Source organism: Haliotis rufescens, unplaced genomic scaffold (genome assembly GCF_023055435.1).
Source record: "Haliotis rufescens isolate VD_foot unplaced genomic scaffold, xgHalRufe1.0.p SCAF_2, whole genome shotgun sequence".
Classification (NCBI taxonomy): domain Eukaryota; kingdom Metazoa; phylum Mollusca; class Gastropoda; order Lepetellida; family Haliotidae; genus Haliotis; species Haliotis rufescens.
This window is the reverse complement of record NW_025963890.1, coordinates 68,575,088-68,599,858: the sequence shown is the minus strand read 5'-3', so window position 1 is coordinate 68,599,858 and position 24,771 is coordinate 68,575,088. Positions and strand designations below refer to the sequence as shown.

General features: G+C 40.1%; 1 protein-coding gene across 2 annotated transcripts in view; it reads right to left on the bottom strand.

Moving 5' to 3' along the window:
* Nucleotides 1–7,639: 7,639 nt before the first annotated feature.
* LOC124113975 (receptor-type tyrosine-protein phosphatase alpha-like) overlaps nt 7,640–24,771 on the bottom strand; it is a 51,451-nt gene continuing 34,319 nt past the window's right edge. The window contains exons 8-30 of one of the 2 annotated variants that reach the window (XM_048400473.1): nt 24,376–24,522; nt 23,898–24,044; nt 23,260–23,397; nt 22,156–22,293; nt 21,772–21,909; nt 19,768–19,882; nt 19,223–19,287; nt 18,528–18,811; nt 18,218–18,305; nt 18,056–18,132; nt 17,750–17,786; nt 17,066–17,163; nt 16,730–16,855; nt 16,376–16,521; nt 15,344–15,479; nt 14,348–14,494; nt 13,619–13,643; nt 12,707–12,771; nt 12,370–12,489; nt 12,027–12,146; nt 11,131–11,267; nt 10,410–10,548; nt 7,640–9,559 (exon numbers count right to left, since the gene is read on the bottom strand). In XM_048400473.1, coding sequence (XP_048256430.1) covers nt 9,479–9,559; nt 10,410–10,548; nt 11,131–11,267; nt 12,027–12,146; nt 12,370–12,489; nt 12,707–12,771; nt 13,619–13,643; nt 14,348–14,494; nt 15,344–15,479; nt 16,376–16,521; nt 16,730–16,855; nt 17,066–17,163; nt 17,750–17,786; nt 18,056–18,132; nt 18,218–18,305; nt 18,528–18,811; nt 19,223–19,287; nt 19,768–19,882; nt 21,772–21,909; nt 22,156–22,293; nt 23,260–23,397; nt 23,898–24,044; nt 24,376–24,522 — 2,714 coding nt within the window. In that variant the 3' untranslated portion in view covers nt 7,640–9,478. The remainder of the gene's footprint in view (nt 9,560–10,409; nt 10,549–11,130; nt 11,268–12,026; nt 12,147–12,369; nt 12,490–12,706; nt 12,772–13,618; nt 13,644–14,347; nt 14,495–15,343; nt 15,480–16,375; nt 16,522–16,729; nt 16,856–17,065; nt 17,164–17,749; nt 17,787–18,055; nt 18,133–18,217; nt 18,306–18,527; nt 18,812–19,222; nt 19,288–19,767; nt 19,883–21,771; nt 21,910–22,155; nt 22,294–23,259; nt 23,398–23,897; nt 24,045–24,375; nt 24,523–24,771) is intronic. The other variant, XM_048400474.1, reaches the window with a different exon arrangement.

The window sequence follows — 24,771 nt, the reverse complement described above, 5'->3', positions numbered from 1 at the left end:
ATGTTACTCATGACGTGACATGCCTTGATGTGCTGTATGTATCGTAATGTCAATCATGACGTGACATGCCTTAAAGTGCTGGATGTATCGCAATGTCACTTATGACGTGACATGCCTTGATGTGCTGGATGTATCGCAATGTCACTCATGATGAGGACATGCCTTGATTTGCATGATGTATCGCAATATCACTCTTGATGTGCTGGATGTATCGTAATGTCACTCATGACGTGACATGCCTTAAAGTGCTGGATGTATCGCAATGTCACTAATGACGTGACATGCCTTGATGTGCTGGATGTATCGCAATGTCACTCATGATGTGACATGCCTTGATGTGTTGGATGTATCGTAATGTCACTAATGACGTGACATGTCTTGATGTGCTGAATGTATCGCAATATCACTAATGACGTGACATGCCTTGATGTACTGGATGTATCGCAATGTCACTCATGATGTGATATGCCTTGATGTGCTGGATGTATCGTAATGTCACTCATGACGTGACATGCCTTGATGTGCTGGATGCATCGCAATGTCACTTATGATGTGACATGCCTTGATGTGCTGGATGTATCGTAATGTCACTCATGATGTGACATGCCTGATGTGCTGGATGTATCGTAATGTCACTCATGACGTGACATGCTTTAAAGTGCTGGATGTATCGCAATGTCACTTATGACGTGACATGCCTTGATGTCCTGGATGTATCGCAATGTCACTCATGATGTGACATGCCTTGAATTGCATGATATATCGCAATGTCACTCATGATGTGACATGCCTTGATGTGCTGGATGTATCGTAATGTCACTCATGACGTGACATGCCTTAAAGTGCTGGATGTATCGCAATGTCACTTATGACGTGACATGCCTTGATGTGCTCGATGTATCGCAATGTCACTCATGATGTGACATGCCTTGATTTGCATGATGTATCGCAATGTCACTCATGATGTGACATGCCTTGATGTGCTGGATGTATCGCAATGTCACTCATGATGTGACATGCCTTGATGTGCTGGATGTATCGTAATGTCACTCATGACGTGACATGCCTTAAAGTGCTGGATGTATCGCAATGTCACTTATGACATGACATGCCTTGATGTGCTGGATGTATCGCAATGTCACTCATGATGTGACATGCCTTGATTTGCATGATGTATCTTAATGTCACTCATGATGTGACATGCCTTGATGTGCTGGATGTATCGCAAAGTCACTCATGACGTGACATGCCTTGAAGTGCTGGATGTATCGCAATGTCACTCATGATGTGACATGCCTTGATGTGCTGGATGTATCGCAATGTCACTAATGACGTGACATGCCTTGATGTGCTGGATGTATCGCAATGTCACTCATGATGTGACATGCCTTGATGTGCTGGATGTATCGTAATGTCACTAATGACGTGACATGTCTTGATGGGCTGGATGTATCGCAATATCACTAATGACGTGACATGCCTTGATGTACTGGATGTATCGCAATGTCACTCATGATGTGATATGCCTTGATGTGCTGGATGTATCGTAATGTCGCTCATGATGTGATATGCCTTGATGTGCTGGATGTATCGCAATGTCACTTATGATGTGACATGCCTTGATGTGCTGGATGTATCGCAATGTCACTCATGATGTGATATGCCTGATGTGCTGGATGTATCGTAATGTCACTCATGACGTGACATGTTTTAAAGTGCTGGATGTATCGCAATGTCACTTATGACGTGACATGCCTTGATGTCCTGGATGTATCGCAATGTCACTCATGATGTGACATGCCTTGAATTGCATGATATATCGCAATGTCACTCATGATGTGACATGCCTTGATGTGCTGGATGTATCGTAATGTCACTCATGACGTGACATGCCTTAAAGTGCTGGATGTATCGCAATGTCACTCATGACGTGACATGCCTTGATGTGCTCGATGTATCGCAATGTCACTCATGATGTGACATGCCTTGATTTGCATGATCAATCCCACGGGACTCGGAAATGTTATGGCCGCTACACCATCATACCCACACGGCGTGACAATTTAATCACATTGATAATCACTTGTGACATGCATGTATGTGTTGCGTTGCATATCCAATCATACGTCACTGTATTGATTGTTTACCATAAAGTTTTGGCAAATCATGTCACAAACTTTGACCTTGGATGTTGCCTGGTCATGTGATCAGTATTGACTGTGTCTGCTAGAAAACAACATGGTCTGCGAGTGGCTATACACAGTTCGCCGATCTTTATGATGTTAGATAACAGGGACAACATCAACTCCAAAAAGTAAAATTATGCACTTTAAAAAGAATTCCGGTGAAAGAAAACAATTGATCATATTGGCGAGGTTAATATGAGAAAACGAGGGAGGACTTTATATATACACTGAGTAAGGCTATTGCTTATGTAATGAAAGCTAAAAGTACCATCTTTATTTCTTTGTATTTATTCAACATCATGGTAAATGCTGTATTTTGCTTAGAGAGAACGTACATGCGCCTCAAACAATATGATAACATTATATAAATAATAAGGTGCACCTTATTAACTACATATGGTATCCAACACCTGATTCACATACAATTCCTGAAACAAGACATCCTCTTCCTCAACATTAGTTGTTGATATTGTCCCGCTTTAGACACTCCGAGCATCGTATAAGTTCTGAGGTCAAGAAAGTAATGGTTCAAACAGAAACAAAACTACCGACATATATATCTATCCGAGTAGTCTATACGTTTCTCCCACCACAATAGGCGAGTTGTTATGTGATATACATGTACCTGTAAGTCAAGCCTGACGATTGACATATATTATGACAAACCCTGGAAAATGTAGGCGTTCTATCGCTCGCACAGTTAACAAGCACCGTGATATAATTCACATTACCTTCTCTCTCAAACACTGAAGTAGTTCTTTTCATACCCGTTAGTCATTTGGGTTGACACGGACATATAAGCTTTGATTTGTAAGTAAATTGGGGGTTGTATTTTCTTGTCACGCTCTACTTATAAAACCTTATTTCAACTAACTTTGACATTAGTCATGTTTTGTCGATGTCACATTGTTTCTGCAACATGAATCCATTTATATAAATTGAGGAGCATGTGTACGATTTTATACAGGAGTAGACACTGATAATACCGCATCACAGTAAGCTAGTACACAAGGAAGTATATTGCTGTTTCAGTCTCCGCTTGACTGGAGATCATATGCAGAGCTGAACTTCCCTCTCTGAATACATATTGAGGTCACAACGACAAAGGCCCGGAATACACAGCAGCGTTAACCCATGTAAACCTGACAGGTTACGAAGATTATACTGAGAACGTAATTGTGCCAATAGAGATTAACCCAATCCTGCATATGCGATCGCATGAGGAATGTTGCATGACTGTGGATTCTGATTATTTGTGTCGGAGCCCCAGTCCAGAGCCTGACGAAAAGAACATTATTTACACCGAATGTACCGCGATATGTACAGTAAGCGAGGGCACAAAACCTAATGCTTGCCCGAGTTTCTCGTCAACATACCATCATGAAAATTGTAGTAACTAAATGTAAGATTCAGACTGTTGACGATAATTGACTGTAGCACCCTGCATACAACATGCCATTATACCGCCGATACAGGTATGTGAAAGGGAAAAAATACTACTTCATGAAATAATAGTGTCAACACGTTTCACGAAAAACTGTTATCTGTTTTGTCGAATTCTTGTTTGATTATTTCGAAATGCTTTTTAATTGCTTGGATGGAAAATGTTGAATAGGTGTTAGTACTCGGGAACGACACCTATCTCCGTTTCAGGTAACATTAACTTGTTTCCATGGAAACCTTGGGAAACGAATTTTGGAAAGTTCTTAATTTACAAAAGGTACCACTTCAGCCCCTGATTAAAACATCTACCAAACTCGGATGAAATATATTTCGCGGTTTTCAAGTTATGCTGCAGAAACGAAACACCGACGAACGGGCGGACGGACAGAAAGACAGACCAGTTGATAACTGTATCCCCCCGCATTATATGAAGGGGGTGGGGTAGGGTGTTAAAAATGTACACTATAAACGACTGAGTGACTAAAATAATGATGATTGTCAACAGCATTCTGTAGTGTTCTACAATGTTATTCAGCACGTGTCTGACACTCGTGCATGAAGATTGTTGTACCCATTCTTGATAGGTGCGATAGGACGTTCACGAATATGTAGTTGAGGGGGAATAAGGAACAATTTTGTAATAATTTTGGTTCACAGGCCAAACCTAAACCTGTTGCAAATCTGATTGCACATGAGTGTGAAAATATGCCCTGACATGGGCATTGTTGACATTACGATCTAAGGTAATGGTAATTCAAGTTCATAGATGTCAGCACGCAAAACTTCTGCACGAAACAATAGACTGGGGCGTTTGATAGTAAGGAAGCATACACGTTTATGATCTATATCAGAACTCGGGATATCTGTACAAGGACATCTGTGTATCATCTATTGCCATCGGTTCTGTGACCACTTTCATTCATTTACATTCATATCATAGTTGAATGAGTGAATCCAGTGAATAGTTTCATTCCGAAAGTGAGTTAGGTTTAACCCTGCTTTTGAAAAATATTTCAAACACATCACGTCCCGTCAGCTTAATGTCACTCCGCCATGTTACTTAGTTTCACATGCAAAAGTTTCGTTGTTGATTCCCAATTAAGTTCCAATTGTATCACTTTCCATTGATATATGTTTGCAGTGACTGGCGCAGCCTTACTTCTATTGTAAGATACGAAACATTGTACTTCATTTTCGGGACATATTTACATATTGAATGGAGACCAGCGATACAACTTCCGTCGTCTGGAAGCTTCTATCATACATTTACTCACATGCATTCATTTAATACATGTTTAACCCAGATAAATATCATGCTTGTGGCTCGATGTATAAGAGCATGAAAAGGCTAAAGGATCAATTCTCCATATGACGATTGTGTACTATCCGGGTTCGCTGCTGTCCTGTGATTGTTGTTGACACAAGTATATTAGGAGCAGGATAAGTAAAATCATGATTCAGTCAAAAATGTGTATAGATGTGTTGTTTGTTGTAAATCGGTTGTTGGAGGAAGTTAGCCGTCTGGTGCTCATGGTAATAGTTCATGGACTGAAACACGTCCGGGAGACGGCGCCCATGCATATGCTGATCTCACCGAAATTCTGATTTACGAATTACTTTCCCCTCTCGTTTTGTTATTGAAACAAATATATTTAGTCATCCGTAATATTAGTTTTTATTAAATGTGAATTTGTTGTACAACAATTTTGTTACAGAATATTTTGATAACTAAGCAGATTTCTGACACGTTCAAGATGTATTTGGACCGCCTCCGGGGTCTAGTCGTAGAGCGTCCGCCAACAGAGCGGAAGGTCCGGGTTTTGATCCCCGCTCGCGCCTTACCAAACGCCGTTAAAAAAAGGTACGTGTTGTTACCCTGTCTGGCGCTCGACATTAAGGGGCCAAAACAAGGACTGGTCAGCTCGGAGTCACTGTAAACTGCACTGAGTGGGTTATTCATGTTAAACTGCGGCATGGTATCTCAGTGAGCTGGCACTATACATCGGCATCAGTCTGAACTAGAACAAGCAGCCACACGTTACACCCGATTTCACCTCAACTCAAGATGTATTTGTCAGATATGTGCAATGTAAATAGATACAAAAAGGAAGCAAACGTATAGATTTACAAAAAAAGTTAAAAATTGTGAACATGTGTAACTAAACTCTTAAAAAAATAGCGGATCATGAAATTCAAATATTAATTCCTCGTAAAACAAATATATGTGTTGACCACACACATCCTATGCAAAAACGTTTATGTCTGTAAAACCTAACACCAAACACACATTTTATAGTACCTCAAGCAGAAGCGCTACACATCTGCGCAGGGTGCCATTCCTGGTTTTGACCTTTTCAAGTTAGGTGTTATAATCTCAGTGGACCATTATATCTGTCAGTCGTATTGATTCTGCTTATCATACAGATGTCATTTAACTGATTTCATTCATTCTTTGTGTATGAACTAGCGATGCGTCGTCTGCAACGCTGAAGTATCTACGGGCTTTTGGAATGCGGATCGCTGGCAGTATACGTAGTTAGCCTGCAGTGGCCAATACGTTCAATGTTTCACAACCTGTGATTAGCATACTATGGAAAAGGCACCAATCAACCAAAATGATCAGGGCGTCCCAGATCCCAAGCAAACACAAAACCAAGTTCTACGAAATCGAGCTCAAACGGCGAATAAATTGCTGCACACTTTCATCAGGCTACTGGAGTACGAGTAGCGGTTCACACGATATAGATATCGCCTACATGCAGCTTATCTCGACGGCCTCGTGTTGTACCACGCCATATTGTAAATCGCCATATTGCCAAAAGACGACAAAGGTGTACGCGACGTCGAAACTCGGGTAATAGTCACTGGTCACGTGTCATGTTTTCAGATGAGTCCCAATTTATTTAGCACATCCTTCATGGGTCTGGTCGTGTCTGGTGACGTCAAAATAAACCTCAATCCTAAGTCACCTGAGACCTCATGACAGATTTGGCGGTGGATCGGTTATGGTGTCGGGCGTCTTCACTGTAACTGAATGAATCACACTCCAAATTGGGCAAGAAAGGGTCACTGGACAGCACTATTAGCAGTGACACCCTTTGTTGTCCCGTTTACAAGGCGTGTGGGTCGACGTTTAGTCGTTCAGGACGACAGCGTCCATGCTCACTGTGCAGGAATTGTCAATGCTCACCTCCAGCATAACACTATCCATAGAATGCCATGGCTAGCAATCAGCCAAGAGTGAGTGAGTGAGTTGGATTTAACGCTGTTTTTAACAGTATTACAGTTATATCACGGTGTGTCAGCTTAATGTCGAAGGATGCAGGTCTCAGACGTTTACCGCTTCGCTGAAACCAGTGAGCACGGGTATGCTGCTGACAAAACTAGAAACATATTCGGGGCGAACCGGGATTCGAACCCACAATTATAGGTTTCTGGCGTGCCCAAGGGACGCATTTCTGCACAGCCAATCGCGGCGCCTTAGACGACTGGGCCACCCGTGCCCCCTCAATGAGCCCAGACCTTTTCCCGATTGAACAGACCATGGTGTAGTTGAAGAACGGAAGGTCTGGGGTTCGATACCCGGCTGCGTCATACAAAAAAACGTCCGATGGTATATGTTGTTAACCTGCCAGCGCTCGGCATTAAGGGGCAAAAGGATTGGTCGGCTCGGAGTCAGTATATTGTGTCTAAGTCGGGTTTTCATATTAAACTGCGGCATGGTATCTCTGTGGGCCAGCACTTTAAGATCGGCATTTACCGGACAAGTACAAACAGACACACGCATGCACGCACGCAAAAATCTTGGACGCGACGTTAACCCCATTTCACCTCACCTCATCAGTTGAACACGTCGGGACGTGTGCGTCAACATCATTAGCAGCCGACGGTATATTACGTACTACACATCCAAAAACATCAACTTTGCAATTTCCCATCTTATTCCTATCGTTCTTCACGATAGTTGACGTCAACACTATACAGTTGTATACAAACATGTAAGCAATGAATATAATTAATGAAATTTTATTGACTAAAGTGAAGGGAAGAAAACAAATAAACAAATTGAAATGAATAAATGCTGTGTTACAGAAAAGCATATTCAATATATCATACTTCATATTTAAAGGAAATATTGTATTTCTTGTAACTTAAAACAAGAGTTTATTAAAGCAACATAGAAAAAAGGATATTGCAGATACATCGATCTCTACATGCTATTTGAACAGATCATTTCATAAACGGTAAACTAGATAACAAACACACAGATCACAAGCAGATGTTTTCAAATATTCAACACAGTTTACTTGTTACCCATATTTCTATAAATATTTCATTTCTTGTAGAACAAATAAAAACAAAAGTTTATAAAAGCAGCTAGGCTGGATCAGACAAACCAATGCTAGCATGAGCAGCAGCATTAAGGGGCTTAAACAAGGACTGGTCGGCTCGGAGTCTTGTCAGTTTAACGGATTCATGTTGAACTGTGGCATGGTATCTCTGTGAGCTAGCACTATAAATCGGCATCAGTCCGGACTAGTACAAGCAGCCACACAAACACACACACGTACATATGCACGTCGCTATATAAGTGCAATAATCTTGGACGCGACATTAAACCCCATTTCACCTCACCTCACCTCTTACTCAGGGTCCCCAATAGGATGATACAAAATCTATTGACATTTAAACAATTTTCATGAAAAACAACATCTAAGATGTCAGTGCCCGACAATGTTTCGCCCATCTATTGTAGAATTGTATTTAAAATTGTAAGCAATATATATATTTAATAACTGTTTTTATTGTTTAAAGCGAAGAGATCAAAACAAAATATACAAATTCAAATAATAAATAGTGCTGGTTACAGAAAAGGATATTAAATAAATTAAAGTCTATAATTGTAAATGTAAGTAAATGAATTAAAAAAAGAGTTTATATAAGCACCATATAAAAAGAGGATATTGCATTTACACATATACATGACCACTGGGTCCAATCACGGCCAGTACAGAATCTCCTTCACGGGTTATATTAACAGATCATAACACAGATGCTAACCAGCTGACAAACTCTTTCAGATCACGAGCAGTTCTCGCGAATGTTTAAGATCTTCCAGATAGCAGGTCTTTCACTGAGAATCGGGAAGAAAGGGTAAAAGTATACAAAAATACACAGGCATCACCTTTATTGTTTTAGTGGAATGTCCATGTATATGTCCATGACTGTACGATTTTATTACGTACATGCTTTATGACGCACTTGCATGACAGACGTGCGTCTGCATACATCAGCAAGCTATCATCTAGTCAATATTAACATTGTAAGGATGCACTCTGGGTATACTACAATAAGTAAACTATTCAGAAGCAATAATTATGTGACATTCATATTTGCCTCAGGTGCTGCATAAGTAGACGATGCATACGCTTCTGTGTAATTAAGAAGTTTATACTTTCACGTAACCCACTGCAAGTGTATATTATCAGTATATAAATATGATGCTTGTCGAAACATAATGTGAAAACAACATATATATTTTGTAGGGCGGGCACAGCACGAAGCCTATATAACCGCGACAGCACTGGATATCCCTGCCTTCGTTTCCCACCTGTAACGGTAGTTTCACCTTACGATTACCACAAATTGAATTGAAGACTACAAATTCGTATATGATACACGCATCACATATAAGGCTACAGGTGTTGAGTGTAAAGCGAAGGAAACACATACAGAGACAACAAGGTGAAATGACATAGGTGTTGGAAAGGTTCATAAGGTGTGGTAATAAGTTCAGATATTGGCACAGTTGATGTAATGTGGTCCTTTGGGATTGTTTGGTGTTAAGTTCAGATGTTGGCGTAGGTATTAGCTGGGTCTGTCCTCAGAATACACTGCTGCGCAAAGTCGTGGAACATCTGCACATCGCTCTGAAAAATGAAAACACATTCATATTACTGAAAGAGTATTCATGAGAGACTCAACATTTAGCTAACCATATTTTGTGTTTATGATGTTTTATATTCCATTATTAATGGTCACATTCTATCTTTTATTAGACAACTGATAGTGTTGTACGTTGTCGCGGGAACCAACAACCCTGATAAGCTCGTACAGGTGTCACGGTTATGACATCGCGATCGGTATACAACTCACTGTTTATGGGCTACCGCAGGGTCTGAGTCAGGGGTAAGCATCAATACAATATCCGTTACTGGCCACAGACGTTCTCAAAGTTTTATAACAGTCTACAAGCCCAGTTTTAAAAACTTGTGACTAGTTCTGGTCAACAGCTGACGTTGATCTGCCGGCTACGGTTCAAACTCCCACACAGCTGCAGCCCAACCAATTGCTGCTGGCAATTTCTACGGTGTACTGTTTCGGGACTACATGTGCTACATAATGCTACAATTTCACTTCAGTATCAATAATGACAGTAGTGAGTGATGACTGAGACCAGTCTTCTGAATCCGGCCGCTTCTTGATGTCTATTCTGATTTCCTTATGTAAGCTTTGATTGTTTGTTGTTTAACGCCGCACTCAGCATTATTCCAGCTATATGGAGGCATTATGTAAATAATTGAGCCTTGACCAGGTCAAGTGATTGATATCATTCGCATCGATCCACGCAACTGGGATAGGATGACATGCATCAACCAAGACAGCAAAGCTGATCACTCGATCATATAATATACCCAATATAATGCCAAGACATATTAAATTAAATGTTATTTAAAAATAGAATTCATCGGCAAACTGAGGAAACTCCCGTGTCCCTACCTGGGTGAACTGAAGATCTGGGCAACATTGGAGGAACGTCCTCACGTGATCGACGACGTCAACACGGGCATCCTCACGAATACCGGACAGAATATTACCCATGATGCAGAGCGAGACAGCAAGTTTTCGGTCATTGTTGCTGCAATTCAAATAGTTACATGTCATGTTTCCTGTTATATTTTGTGTCATGTATCCATAACAGTAAATGTGTTTATCACATAATGTATCGTGTTATCAATACGATAAACCAAGCATATAAACTTCGTATCACGACCCACTTTATTTACACAAGAGGTCGCCAAGCAGGAACTACTTTTGATATGCACTACAGATCGATGGCACGCCCACTTCCTCAATAAATCATAGTCAATCATTCCCAAATAAAGTATATGGAGGTTTCCGGAAGTGTGTGTATTTCTGTAACCAAATAAGTATGGGCTACACTTAGCACTATACATGGAAGTTATTTACTCTATCTGTGTATTAACATAGTTTTCAAATTTGCATCAGTGAATGAAAATATGTATTTAACTTCGATTTTTTCAAGAAAGAAAGAAAATAACAAAGAGATCTTGAACCGCATCTGCTTCAATCCTAAATAACATATATCAGGAATAGAAACATACAAATTGATTTCTTTGACTATTATACTTACAATGGGGAACATATTCGGCTAATAATCTGAATGATAATGTGTCAAATATCCTGGAGACATTCTCACCTGTGAACAACAACAACAGGGTGAGTCTGAGTTGATGTGTTTTGAAGGTCGGCGTGGTTTAACAAACGTGATGTCATGGCTTCCATTGTTAAGTGGGCGTCTGCGTTGACCATCTTCACTTGCCGGGGTCTGGCTGCCTGTGTGACACGTGTGAAATATTGCAAGATAATAGCACTCTACTGTCCGCAGACAGAATAACATTCGCTTGCATGCATATTTATTGTTTATATTGTTGTCCTATCACACATATGATGTTGTCATTGTCATGTAATCCCATAAATACTAGTGCAATTGCACTAACAGACATATTCACTGCCATGGTTGTTGATTAAAACTTGTCAAAAACTTGCATAGAAAGAATGACGTTCTGCGATGCACAGGAGATGTCATATTTTCGCCCACACCTGGTATCGTCACAACTTGACCGTGAGATTAGTCACTTACTGCACGGAATCGTACGATGGACAATTCATTCATATGATAATTGAAATAGTTTTATGGCTTTTATTTACATTTCAGGATTATTGCAAGCTCCTCAGATTTAGGTTCATGTGTATAGTTAGTTTTGTGAGCAGGGATTTACAACAACAACTGTACATTTCCGATATGATGTCTCTAAAAATACGTTAAATGTGTCCATGTACAGCTGATGTATAGCACCTTGTTTTGAGCCAGTTCATCTTGTTACTCGTAATTTCAGCTTGAAGGAGTTTCGTTATCAGGAGCCATAGGATGATGAGAAAAGAAATACTGTGACCAAAGAAAGTATTCAGTTAACAGGAGCATACTTAAAGAGACTCGCCTAATATAATTCTGTGCATTTTGTCAGTCAAGAAAAGATTGTATTGCGAACATATTTGTTCTAATACTGTAAGCTAATGACCAAGAACTCTTACTTTTGTAGCAAGCTGCAAGTTGATCATGGAGAGATCCCCCGATAAGTTGGTTTGACTCGTTGTCGTCACAGTAATCTCACCGTGCGTCTTGGACTTGCCCTCTGCTTCTACTAAGCCCGGCTAGGGAGGACATGTTGAAAACGTCAGTATTTAACACATGCATTTTTTTTAAACAAAAGGCAGACTACAGTATCATTGGTGCAGACACCTGCTTGAGGTGAACGTATTAGTAACAGGAATAAAATGCTACAGCTTTGGAATTATGGGCTATCAATCTCAAACACGATGCGTAAGCGTGAAGAACAGTCTTCCTTAACTATTTCAAAAGATTCTATGTGCATACATTTGGCGTGACGACGATGATGTTGTGGACGTTGTTCTCTTCAACCAGTTTCCACAACAACTTCACTAATCTCGGGGCTGGGGCAGCGGCTTGCAGGTACCCCCTCAGGCACGTCAGGGTCTGGAAGGAGGAATGGATATGTGTGTCATGGGTGGTAATATTAACAGGGAGTCTACCTGCTATATTGAGATGCAACAGTTTGTGTGTTTTTCCCTGCAGATGTTTCATCAGAATGTCTATCTCAAAAGTAAATTTGGTATTCTTTATTATACTTGTAAATGTGTTATTAAAACGGTTTTATGAGCAATAAAAGATATTTAACATATTGTCCACCTACCGGCCCCACACGGACAATGAAGTCAGGGTTACCATCCACCCACATTCTGTGTCGGTTAGGGGCATCTGCAAAATGTTACAGTACAAGCAGAATATCAGAGGACATAAATATGTAGTCTCATCATTCAGCATCAGGCCTAGAGAAATCTCAGTTAGCTATGATTGTCGACGACGTTATGGATGGGGAGGTTTTGGGTTATTCCATAAGCACAGTCAATAAAGAAATCTTCAATTTTCATGTTTGGTTAAACGTTTCAATCACAAGTGGTCATGCCGTATAAGGCGTTGCTGATGGTGGGTTCAAATCCAAGACCCGCCTTCATCATGTTTCTTGTTTGTCCTCACGGTACCCGTGTGTGAGGGTCTCACCAAAGTGAAAATCGTCAAAGACCTTCATCTATTCATGGTTTCCTTCACAGCGACTTTACACCTAACCAACTTAACCTTTAATTTGACGAAAACTATGCACTTTAGTATCATGCAGGGATCATGAGATGAACTCATATTCCATGCTGGTCGTAAGGCGTGAATAGGTTCAAGGTGACTTGGTACAGAATCCCCGATGACATGGGTCGCTTCTCATGCTTTCAGTCGATAGGCTGCCTGGATACCGTGATATAGCTGAACTACTGCTGACTGCAGCGTAAAGGATGTTCAGTTCACTGATCCAGGAAAATGAATTGCATGTTTTAGAACAGGGAATTTCCCAAACGTTTCTACTCTTACACACGTAGCTATGTAGCTACACGTCCACTGAAACTGAAAGCACAAGTTATGGGTCACTAGTAGACACGTTAGACTGTAAGGTGTGGATTGTGTTGTTGAAAAGAGTGCATGTTCACTTTACAGCATATTATCAACGTCAATGCATATATTTGTATCAAATTCAATGTTGGCAATCATGTGTACTTACCATCTCGGGTGTCTGACACCAGCATCTATGAAAATACAGGAAAAGGGAAAATAATTCATTCTCTCAATATAACATAAGAAATGGAAAAAGAATTGCAATTCCAAGACATGTTGAATATCACCTTCGTGTAGGAACAGAAAGGTATATATATATATATATATATTCCAAATATTTTGTAATTCAACGGACACCACGGTTGATGGCCGGACTCTCACAAGTCAGTGGTGAGGTGAGAGTGTTTGGGACCAAGAGTCTTTCCCTTGTTACTATTTTATTCACAAGTTATCACTGTGCAAAATGTCTTTGACATCCAGCAATTGTCTGGTCCAGGGGGGCACGGGTGGCCCAGTCGTCTAAGGCGCCGCGATTCGCTGTGCAGAGTTGCGTCCCTTGGACACGCCAGAAACCTATGATTGTGGGTTCGAATCCCGGTTCGCCCCAACTATGTTTCTAGGTTTGTCAGCACCATACCCGTGCTTGTGGGTTTCACCGAAATGGTGAACGTCTGAGACCTGCATCACTTCGGGCTTTCCTCCCATATCAAGCTGACACGCGGTGATATAACTGGAATACTGTTAAAAGCGGCGTAAAACCCAACTCACTCACTCATTCACTCACTCTGGTCCAGACTCGATTATGTACAGACCGCCGTCATGTAGCTGGAATATTGCTGAGTGCGGCGTTAAAGAAAAAAAACAAACACAAATAAACATACGTTTCAACACTGACCTGTGACAACTGTCTGAGAGTCCGGCCATCAACCGTGGCGTCCATGCCGCTGCTGCCATAACTGGTGGTGTAGTTGGAGACGTCCATGCTAGTGCTGCCGTATGTCGTCATCTCTACCAGACAGTGGAAGACACATTCATACTGGGCCTGTGATTGAGAAAACCACATAATGTTGTTTTACGTCGGTATGAACCGTTTCGAAAAAACTCTTACTGCATTAAATTCTTTGAACTGAAAGAACTGCCATTGCAGCTCAATTTAAGATATAGTAAATTATACTTCCGACTCACTTCCTTTTTCAGAAAACATTCTAATTGGAGTAGAACCTCGGTTCAAATGGTTTCATGACTGACACAATCAGAATATATTCTGATATAATAAACGATTTTCAGTTATCGGAATATAAACTAACTCAGAAGATCATCATGACATGATTGTTCGAGACCCTATCGTTGACGTGCAGGCAGTTTATGACGAGGTTGCGCTGGGTTATGCACATATTTTACTGCCGTTTCTTTCAGTATCTGGACGTGACAATTGTTTTCGGTAAAACACTATAAATAATATTAAATGTTTGTGACGGGTGTCACCGGCTGGGCAGGATAACCTCACCTTTTCGCGAACACCTGGTATCATCACTAATACTCACTGATAGTGATTCATGAACACATGCTCATGATCAGCATGTAGTCCGAATTCAACATTGGTCTTGAAACGGGTTTTTTGCTATATGTATATATAGCAGAACACACAACATATAAGGGGTTTATTTCAACTACTGTTCAGCCAGTAAACCCTTTTACGTACGCTTTAATCTTTAGTCGCGATTATCTTCCGAAACAGATTCCAATGGGTCTAACCCAACTAGTGATGACATCATAAAAATGGGTCAGTGAAACATACTGATGACACCAGGTGTTCTTGGAAAGGATAAGCGTGTCCTGCTCCCGCCACTCACGTGTCATACAAAGGTATGTAGTTGTTGTTTCCACTTACCGCAGTCTGTATCATGTTCTTCCTCTGTGCCCTCATCACGGACACGTACCCAAGGATATCCACCACCCCCTCCCCCCGCGCCTGGTCTATCAGGGAGTCCACGGCGATGTATGTGCCTGTACGTCCAATACCCGCACTGAAATAATCCACAATGTACATATCTGTTCCTGTACGTCAAATAACCGCACTGAAATAGTCCACAATGTACATATCTGTTCCTTCACATCAAATAACCCCACTGAAACAGTCCACAATGTACATATCTCTGCCTGTACGTCCTATACCCGCGCTGAAATAATCCACAATGTACATATCTGTTCCTTCACATCAAATAACCCCACTGAAATAATCCACAATGTACATATCTGTTCCTTCACATCAAATAACCCCACTGAAACAGTCCACAATGTACATATCTGTTCCTTCACATCAAATAACCCCACTGAAATAGTCCACAATGTACATATCTGTTCCTTCACATCAAATAACCCCACTGAAATAGTCCACAATATTCCTATTTCTGCCTGTACATCCAATACCCGCACTGCAATAGTCCACAATTTACATATATGTGTCTGTACTCTCTGAAATAGTCCATAAATATGCATGTATTTAGTTAAACTGTCAAATTTCTGAGCTCAAATCGTCAACCATATTTGTTCTATCACGTCATATGCCAGTGATGTGAACATCTTACAGTGGATACGTGTTATCCCCAACGACACTGATTCCAGATAAATTGTCTTGTTTTAACAAATTGATCAATGAATCAGCTTCACCGACAGAGTACTGATCAGCGTATTTCAAGGTCTAGAACAATGAGGTTTCAAAAATATCAATCCTTTAATTTTCGTTTGTCCAAGTCGTAATGTCAGAACATTTAACAAAATAGTATGAATGATGTAATCATCAAGAAGTGAATAAAGTAGGAATTATTTCGCAATTTCTAGTCCTATTTGTTTAAAGAATGGCTTCCCAATCTACTGTGGACAAGTAGTGGTTAGCTATCTTTGTGACTAAAGTATGTCCTACCTGCAGTGGACAAGCAGTGGTCCGTTTGTTCCTTCAACTGTCTGTCTGACCAGCCAAATGTAGCTGACGAGAGCGAGGGTGTCGGGGACACCGTGGTCAGGCCAGGATGTAAAGTGGAACTGGATAACTGACCGACTCTCTCCAGTCTGTGATAGAAGGTGTTTTATATTTCAAGATAACATGACACAAACTTCAGTCATATGTTTTACTTGCTGAGCTACCTTATCAATTCAAATTGCTGTGTGTCAATGTGAATTCAGATGTTGACTCACTCACTACTTCAGCATATTGTCCAGTTATACCACAACATAATTTAGTGAACACATGCAGTGACTGTTTTGATCCAATACTCACTGCCCTTGAAGTGACTTTCATGTGTCTCATTGTGAAGTTCGCACGGGTTTGTGTTACCTCCACCTCTACTGTGAAGAGGCCAACGTCCATTACACCATCTGCCGGCCAGTACTGCTCACATTTCACCTACGATTTGAAATAGTTGGTCTATATTGACACAATGTGCATTCCTATGATAAGACACAAATTTAAAATGAAATCTTGCACGTTTTTTTTAATGGAAACCAAGATCGTTATTGATCCATTCATATATTTTTCTCTGATGTTTTGCCTTCTTAACTGAATGTTTCATAGGATAATCGATCCGTTATTTATTTATATATCATGAAACCCTACCTTAGTCTCCTCCACCAGACCAGTCAACATGACTACAGCGCTGCAGGAATGTTCCCAGATCATCCTCCAGAAGTCGCCGACTGTCTTCTTGTTGGGGGCTAGACACATTAATTAATGGGTTATTGAAACAACGAGGATTCTATTGGCTTGATGTACAAATTTCCATTTGTTCGTTAAATCATCACAAGATTGAAATATCCCCTCAAATACTGTCTTTTCAAATGATATGCATTAGATCCAAGATCCAAGATTATTACACTTATATAGCGACGTGCATGTACGTGTATGTGTGTGGCTGCTTGTACTAGTCCGGACTGATGCCGATTTATAGTTCTAGCACACTGAGATACATGAATACCCCACACAGACACAGTATACAGGCTGCGAGCTGACCAGTCCTTGTTTTCGCCCTTTAATGCCGAGCGCCAGACAGACTAACAAGTACCATCTTTTAACGCCTTTGGGCATGACGCGGCCGGGGATCAAACCCCGGACCTTCCGCTCTCCGGCGGACGCTCTACCATAAGACCATGGAGGCGGTCAGATACACACAAAGGCAAGTGTGTACATTATAGCATTAGTAAGATGTACGGGTCACATATGTGTCAGCTATTTTATTCTATCAACAGGTTATTCAACCGTTTTCAAAAACACGACGCCACAATACATGTACTTGTATCTCACCTTGAGCTGCTATATAAGTCTTCCTCTGGTTGTAGCTCTGAAATTACAGAAACGGGGCAGATGGATAGTTTATTCCTTGCAGCCATCTTTTTTCTGTATTTGAATTGTGTATGCCGTATTAATCTCGAAACCCCGCCTTCTGAACGATTTGTTATACCAAAAGGAACATTTCTCAGTACCCCTTATCCGGGCGATTTCGCACAGATGACTATGTCCAGTGTAGACAGAATTGAAATATAACCGTGAAAAGGTTAACATGGCATGACACTAAATGAAAGAAGACGAGATAATTACAAAAGTACACACGTGCATGAGACTGGCGTTGATGTAGTCAGAGCCAGGGGTAGCTGGTAGGAGAGTCAGGCGGACACGGTTATGGTCGTCTGAAATTTAAAATAATGTCAGTTAAACTCTTGATAACCACATCTTGTATATTTTTGTAAAGTCACCAATTTCAGTTCTACTCACAGGGGTAGTAGCCTCTGAACTTGTTTTTGCCACTGTTCTCGGGTTTCTGAGAGTCTTGATATGACGCTGTGAATCCAGTCGGCAGTCGCTGTAAGTACAATACATTTCAGATATGAAATCTGATCTCGGGTAGCATGTATTGTTATGCAGTCAGATTGTGAGTCAACATAAACATCACTAACATACACGAACACACAGGACTAACATAAACAAAACACAAGGGACTTACATAAAACACAACACCCGGTACCAGCAATGTGATACAATAATACAACGGTGTTCCCCCTGTGAAGTACTATCTACGACTCACGTTATATTCTCTTTCGAATCCATCTTTCCTCTGTTTGAGCATTGCCACTGTTGCAGCTAATTCAGGCACAACGACGTCTCTGATGGCGTCTTCGGCGTCTGCGTTGTAGTAACAACTGTCAGGAGATGGAACTTCCTCATCAACGTCTTCTTCCTCCTGGTCTTTGTCTTTAGAACTAAGCTGTTTGCTTGATGCTGTGTGTGTGGCAGGTTTTGGTTTTATTGGTGGCTTCTGGTGGACTGCTTTGTTCTCATCTAGAACCACGTTACCAACAGCGCCATTCCCTACAGCAATGGAAAGCATACAGTACATGCATTATACTTTTGGTTGGGGTCTGTCTTGAAATCTCACTGTTGTAATGAAAGTTTTGAGCTTGTTTTATCACAGGACAAACAGAAGAACTGCAGCTAAGAAAAGCAAAATAAGTACGTCCCTGATCCAATACGATTTTTGTATGTACTTTACCTTGATATCCTTAAAATATAGTTTACCTGAAGCTTACATTCAAATGTTGCAAACGAGCTAAAACAACAGTCACAATTCTTACCCTAACCTCTACAAATCCTGCATTCATATAAACACATCTGAAACTTTAATAATTATTTCAAAATACTTGTTTTCATAAAACAATATATGAAATAAAACAGCCGTGTTGGACTAAATGGTTTCCTACCATGTCGTTGTAGTGTTCTCACCTTGTGCTGCAGGGTGGAACTCTGCAACGTGTTTGTTGATGTCGCCTTGGTGAAGCCTCCTCTTCCTGTGACATCAGAATGGTACGAACATAAACAAACCACACACTACTACGTAAACCTACAATCGCTACTAACATAGACACAACACATGAGACTAAAATAAACAAAACAAGCTAATAACATCAACAAAACAATCGTTACTGGCATGAACAAAGCACACAGGACTAGAAAAAAACAAAACACACGCTACTAACATAAACAGACCACACATGGCACTTACATAAATATAACACCCGGTTCTAGCATTGGCAGTGAAAACATATCTATCAAGGAAAATAAATATACGTAGTCAAAAAGATGTATGGGTTTCGAATCCCATTTACGGGATGAACCATTTACCATTGTTTAAAAGCTGAAATCTAGACCTAATTGACACTATATCCAAGTAAGGTTTGACGTTTAGTGTGTAACAGGTAGTAGTGTGCTAAGTGTAAATACATATGGCGTCACACTTAGCTGGTGTACATGATATTATCAGAAATTACCTGATGACAAGGACCACAATAATAATGAGGATAGCCGCAACAAGTAGACCTGCAACTGTTCCCGCCACAGCTGACACGGGAAACAACTGGGATGTGTTTTGTCCGTTTAGAGCAGCTGTAAATGTGTACAACATGTATCTAGTGAATTAATGTACAACCTAAAATTTCGCTTGTGGCAACATTACCCTGATACAGCAATACGAGTTGCAATTACATAATCATAGAATCAGGTTTTACGGACATGAGCTGCAGAATTATATGTGGCGGTATATAAAGAGGGCGAGGATGCAAGTGCAGTGGCAGTTGATGGGGAAGGCAACCAGTAAAGGTACCACGTGATCGGCATTGAGTTAAGAGCTTATTCATAATCTACAACGGCATCCCTCCAAAATAAATAAAAGAACTAAATAACTTTAAAACGTAGTGCCTTGTCAACGAATGGTATTATTAGAGTTTGAGAAATTTGTTTCAGTGAGAAAACGTTGTGTTTTCAATTTGCCATAAAACAATAATTATTAGGAAGGTACCGTGTGCTCATCTGCATATATCTTGTTATTAACAAAGGTAGAGCCTTGGTAAATCGAAAAAAGTATAACATTGCTCACACAACGCGCTTATGGGTAATGGTCTAAGTGGTCTCTTTATACCTATACTCCCAATAATAAACCTTAATACTCGCAGTTGTGTTTGTTTGTTGTTTAACGCCGCTATATTTCAGCTATATGACGGCGGTGTGTAAATGATCGAGTCTGATATCATGGGTATCGATCCACGCAACTGGGAAACGATGACATGCATCGAGCCTGACCACCCGATCCCGTTAGTCATCTCTTAGGACAACCATACTTTTTTTATTACATTAATCAGTTGTCAATAAAAGGGATGCATTTAATACGACGTTTGAGAGATAGATATCTTTGAAATAATTATTATGAAAACAAACCTTTTTCGCATCACAAACATGTATCACTGACAGAAACAACAGCAGGTATCTGGTATAAAAATTGTGTTATTTTCAATGTTTATTGAAGAGGAGCTTTCTATACGACAATATTAATTTCTTTATATAAAGACAAGGATGCCGGAGACAAAATACATCTTTTAAATTAAAGGGACCAGTTGGTCGTTATACGTACGTCACATTTAGCTGAACGTTTATTATAAGATAAACATAATTGTCATTATTTTGGACAATAATAGAGTTGTCATCATTCCCTTTGTGAACATACAAACACGAAATACTGTTTTCGAGTCACATTGCCGTCAACATATGATATTATTCATGTTCAATAGTTGCGTCCCATGCACCTCGGAAACTAGGTCAGAGCAAATGTGGGGCAGAAAGAAAGAAACGGTCGCCGATACGCTGTGAGGAATGATGAAAGATGTACGAAGAAGCGAACGTAAAATATTATTTTCCCTGCGTATCCTGCAGCGTCTTTGTGTTCACTTTATGCTGCATGCATGTGCGTTCGACTATGTGGTACCTTTATGATACCTTTAAACAATTTCAATTTTAAATGCTTTAATGGACAGATTTCATAATAATTACAGTCCATACGTAACAATTATATCTAATTTCACTCACACAGGATATGAACAACATCATACGTATTTTAACATGTTTTATTTTAGCTGATACCTCCTAAGGGGTGATCTACCATGTGGTCCCATTACCGTAGCCTTCCCCTTATATTGAGAGGCCGAGGATGCAGATGAAGCTTCACTTATGCTTTTACGTGGAATAGTTGAGTCTTATCACATCCTTAATCATCAAACTACTACGTGGAGATACATATATACAATGATTGCTATTGCTGACAGGTACAAAGCGTCACAATGTCGAATATTGTATTGCATATCTTATAATAAGTAATGCATGATTCATAACACACAGACTAACATTTACGCAACAAGTAGTATAAGGACTATCATTGATTCCTGGTGCCCCATTTACAGATACCTAAGGGTCAGACCTTATGTGAGCTGTATGAGATAACTTACCAAGCTTCACTGAGCAGTGAGAACCATTGTATCCCTTAGTACATCCCCAGCGACATCTTCCATCAACAGAATCACATGTCCCGTTACAGTGGCCGCAGTCTCTCTCACAGTTCTCTCCGTACGTCCCATTGTCACACTCTAAAATCGAAAACGACGAACAGTTCTTTGCAATGCAGTTGCATAATACAATAACATAACACATTACTCACACGTGTGGATCTGACATTCCAAACCTTTATTTTATGTGGTTTGGGGTTCTACCAGGCGTTCCTACTTTGCTTCCAGAGCAACAGGCAAACACGATAGATCATATTTGTTTTGATATCATTATATGGTTAAATTTAGGCTAAGTGCAGTTGTTGCAATTAGATTGTTCACACTCACCTGTCTGACACAGGGGAAGTTCCCACCCTGCCTGACATCCACCTGGACAGGTTCCAGAGACGTGATGACATGTGTTGGTCTCCGAACAATGGCCGCAGGTGGATTCACAGTTTCTGCCATATGATCCATTGGAGCACTCTGTTTGGAATAGCACAGAGCAGATAGTAGCCCTATCCTAACACATCAACACCGAGGGATCGATCAGTTAATATTCAGGCAGGGGGAAAGGGGGACTGGGATTTATGTAAGAATCAGGACATATTTTCCGTCACTGCCTTAAAGCATATGTTTGTGAAGTGAGGATCAGACATTATTATTTTCATAACTCATTTTTTTACAAAACATCCAGCATGCCAAACGTACAACTTATGTTTGTGCTAGAAATTCTGGGAATAGTTTATGTTTTTGCTGGAACAAGTTATTCTGTGTAAAATATGGCTGGCCCCTTATATACACGCTGAATGTCAAATCAGGTCACTTTACAAACAAAGTACCTGGAGGCTCATATTTTTAAATTCGAAACTTGTTTCCTTGCCCCAACAAGATTCAAACAAATGCCCATGCATTTGATATGTGACATAGTGATTTATACATAAAATGTTCAGAGCTTTCATGCATCTAAAATGGACCATTCAATTTCTAAGTAGTCGGGTTTTCAGGGAAGTTGTTCATACCCTCTATACCAGCAGAAACAGCTACAGCTGCAGATTTTAGCCTTCACTTTCTTACTTTCACTTTCCCATGCTTGTCGTAAGAGGCAACTAATTGGATCGGGTAGTCAGGCTCGCTGACTTTGTTGATGCATGTCATCGTATCCCAATAGCTAAAAGCAGAGACGATTGTACCATTCCGAAAATATCATGAAGCCACGAACTTTTTGTGGAAAAAGGTATTGCCAATATCTTTGCCGAAGTGCCTTCAAACACTTTTGAAAAGGTTACCGACTACCGCAGTATTATTGTTGATTTTCTATCCTCATCTTGTGAAAATTACAGTTGAGATGTACTTTTTCTGTTTAGTGCTTGGATTATGATAGATGGCAGAAGAATTACTTGTATATATGATATATGTATGTCACATTGTTGTCAGAAAATTGAATGTTACCGTGTGTGCAGTCCTGCAGTGTCCATCCCGCATCACATCCAGTACTACATTCTCCATCACCAAGACAGGTCTTACTAGTACAATGTCTATCAGCACATTTCAGAGAGCAGTTATTTCCATAAAATCCATCAGCACAGTCTAAAAGAAAATGGGCATATCAAACTCTTTACGTTCAATTGTTTTGGAATTCAAGTGGTATTAGTGTACCCTGAATTCTATGATTCCTTATTAATATATATTTTTAACAATATATTGGAACCTAGCTTCTTAGAGTTTCATCTGCGCCCAAATAACCTTCATGCATCATCATCCTTTAAGTGGAGGGAAAAGAAGTTGAACCATTTTGAAGCATTTTTGGGGATTCCTGGCTGAATATTGGTAATTTAAAATGGGAAATAAGTGTTGCCATGCACTTACAACCTGTGCAGAATAACACTGTGGCTATAGATACGAATTAGACATATTCATTGTTTGGATTTTAGTCCAGATAAAGTAAATGATATAGCCTTACATTTGTTCCTTTCACGGAAATATTCTGCCTAAATGATATACTACTGACAAGACTGTTACACAACATTTTTTTTAGGTCTGAAGAACGTCCAGTTTACACTGTCAAAATAATGGTGCTTTTAACCTACTTCTAGTGCAGTCTATCTCTGTCCACCCATCTTCACACCCATCAGGACACCGACCTGTCTCTCTGTCACATGAAGAGGGGCGTGTCTTACAGTGTCGATAACTGCATTCACTGGCACAGTTAGGGCCGTACATCCCCGAGGTACATGCTGCATCAGGTAGGAGTGAAATGTACGTATGAAGATTGTATAAACTTATAAAGACTTTCACACATTTGACCATTCAGTAATCAAAAAGTCATTAAAAGTATGAATTAAGAACCGGAAAATGCACCCTTACACGGATTCTCACTCAGATTGACAAATAACTGTTTTTGCACCACCAAGAAATTGCTTCATAGCATATGTTACTTGAATATCAGCTGATAACATTTTTTTTTATACCTTGGAAATATTCAGATAGTCATGAACTTCTTTCCCATATGACAGCAGGCACTTATGAAGTGCATTAAGTTAATCAATCACAAGAGAATAAACATACGTTGCATACAGTCCTCTCCCTTGTAACCACTTTCACAACCATCAGAACACACCCCAGTCGTGTGATTACATGTGTCAGATGGTGTCTTACAGTGACGGCTGCGACAGGACTTGCTGCATCCTTCTCCATAACTCCGAGAATCACAGGCTGAAATTAATGATTATCTAACTTATGTGCTTCTGGCTACATTATACATTATACACCGATTTGCATATACAATGTACATCAGCTTAATGTTAATCACAAACAGAGCTCCAAAACATATGAACAATATATTGGAACTTAATTTGTGCTTCTTTAGTTTCAACCGCGCCCAAATAACCTTCAAACATGCTAATCCATTCAGTCGAACCCTTTTGAAGCATTTTGGGGGGTTCCTGGCTCAGTGATAATTTA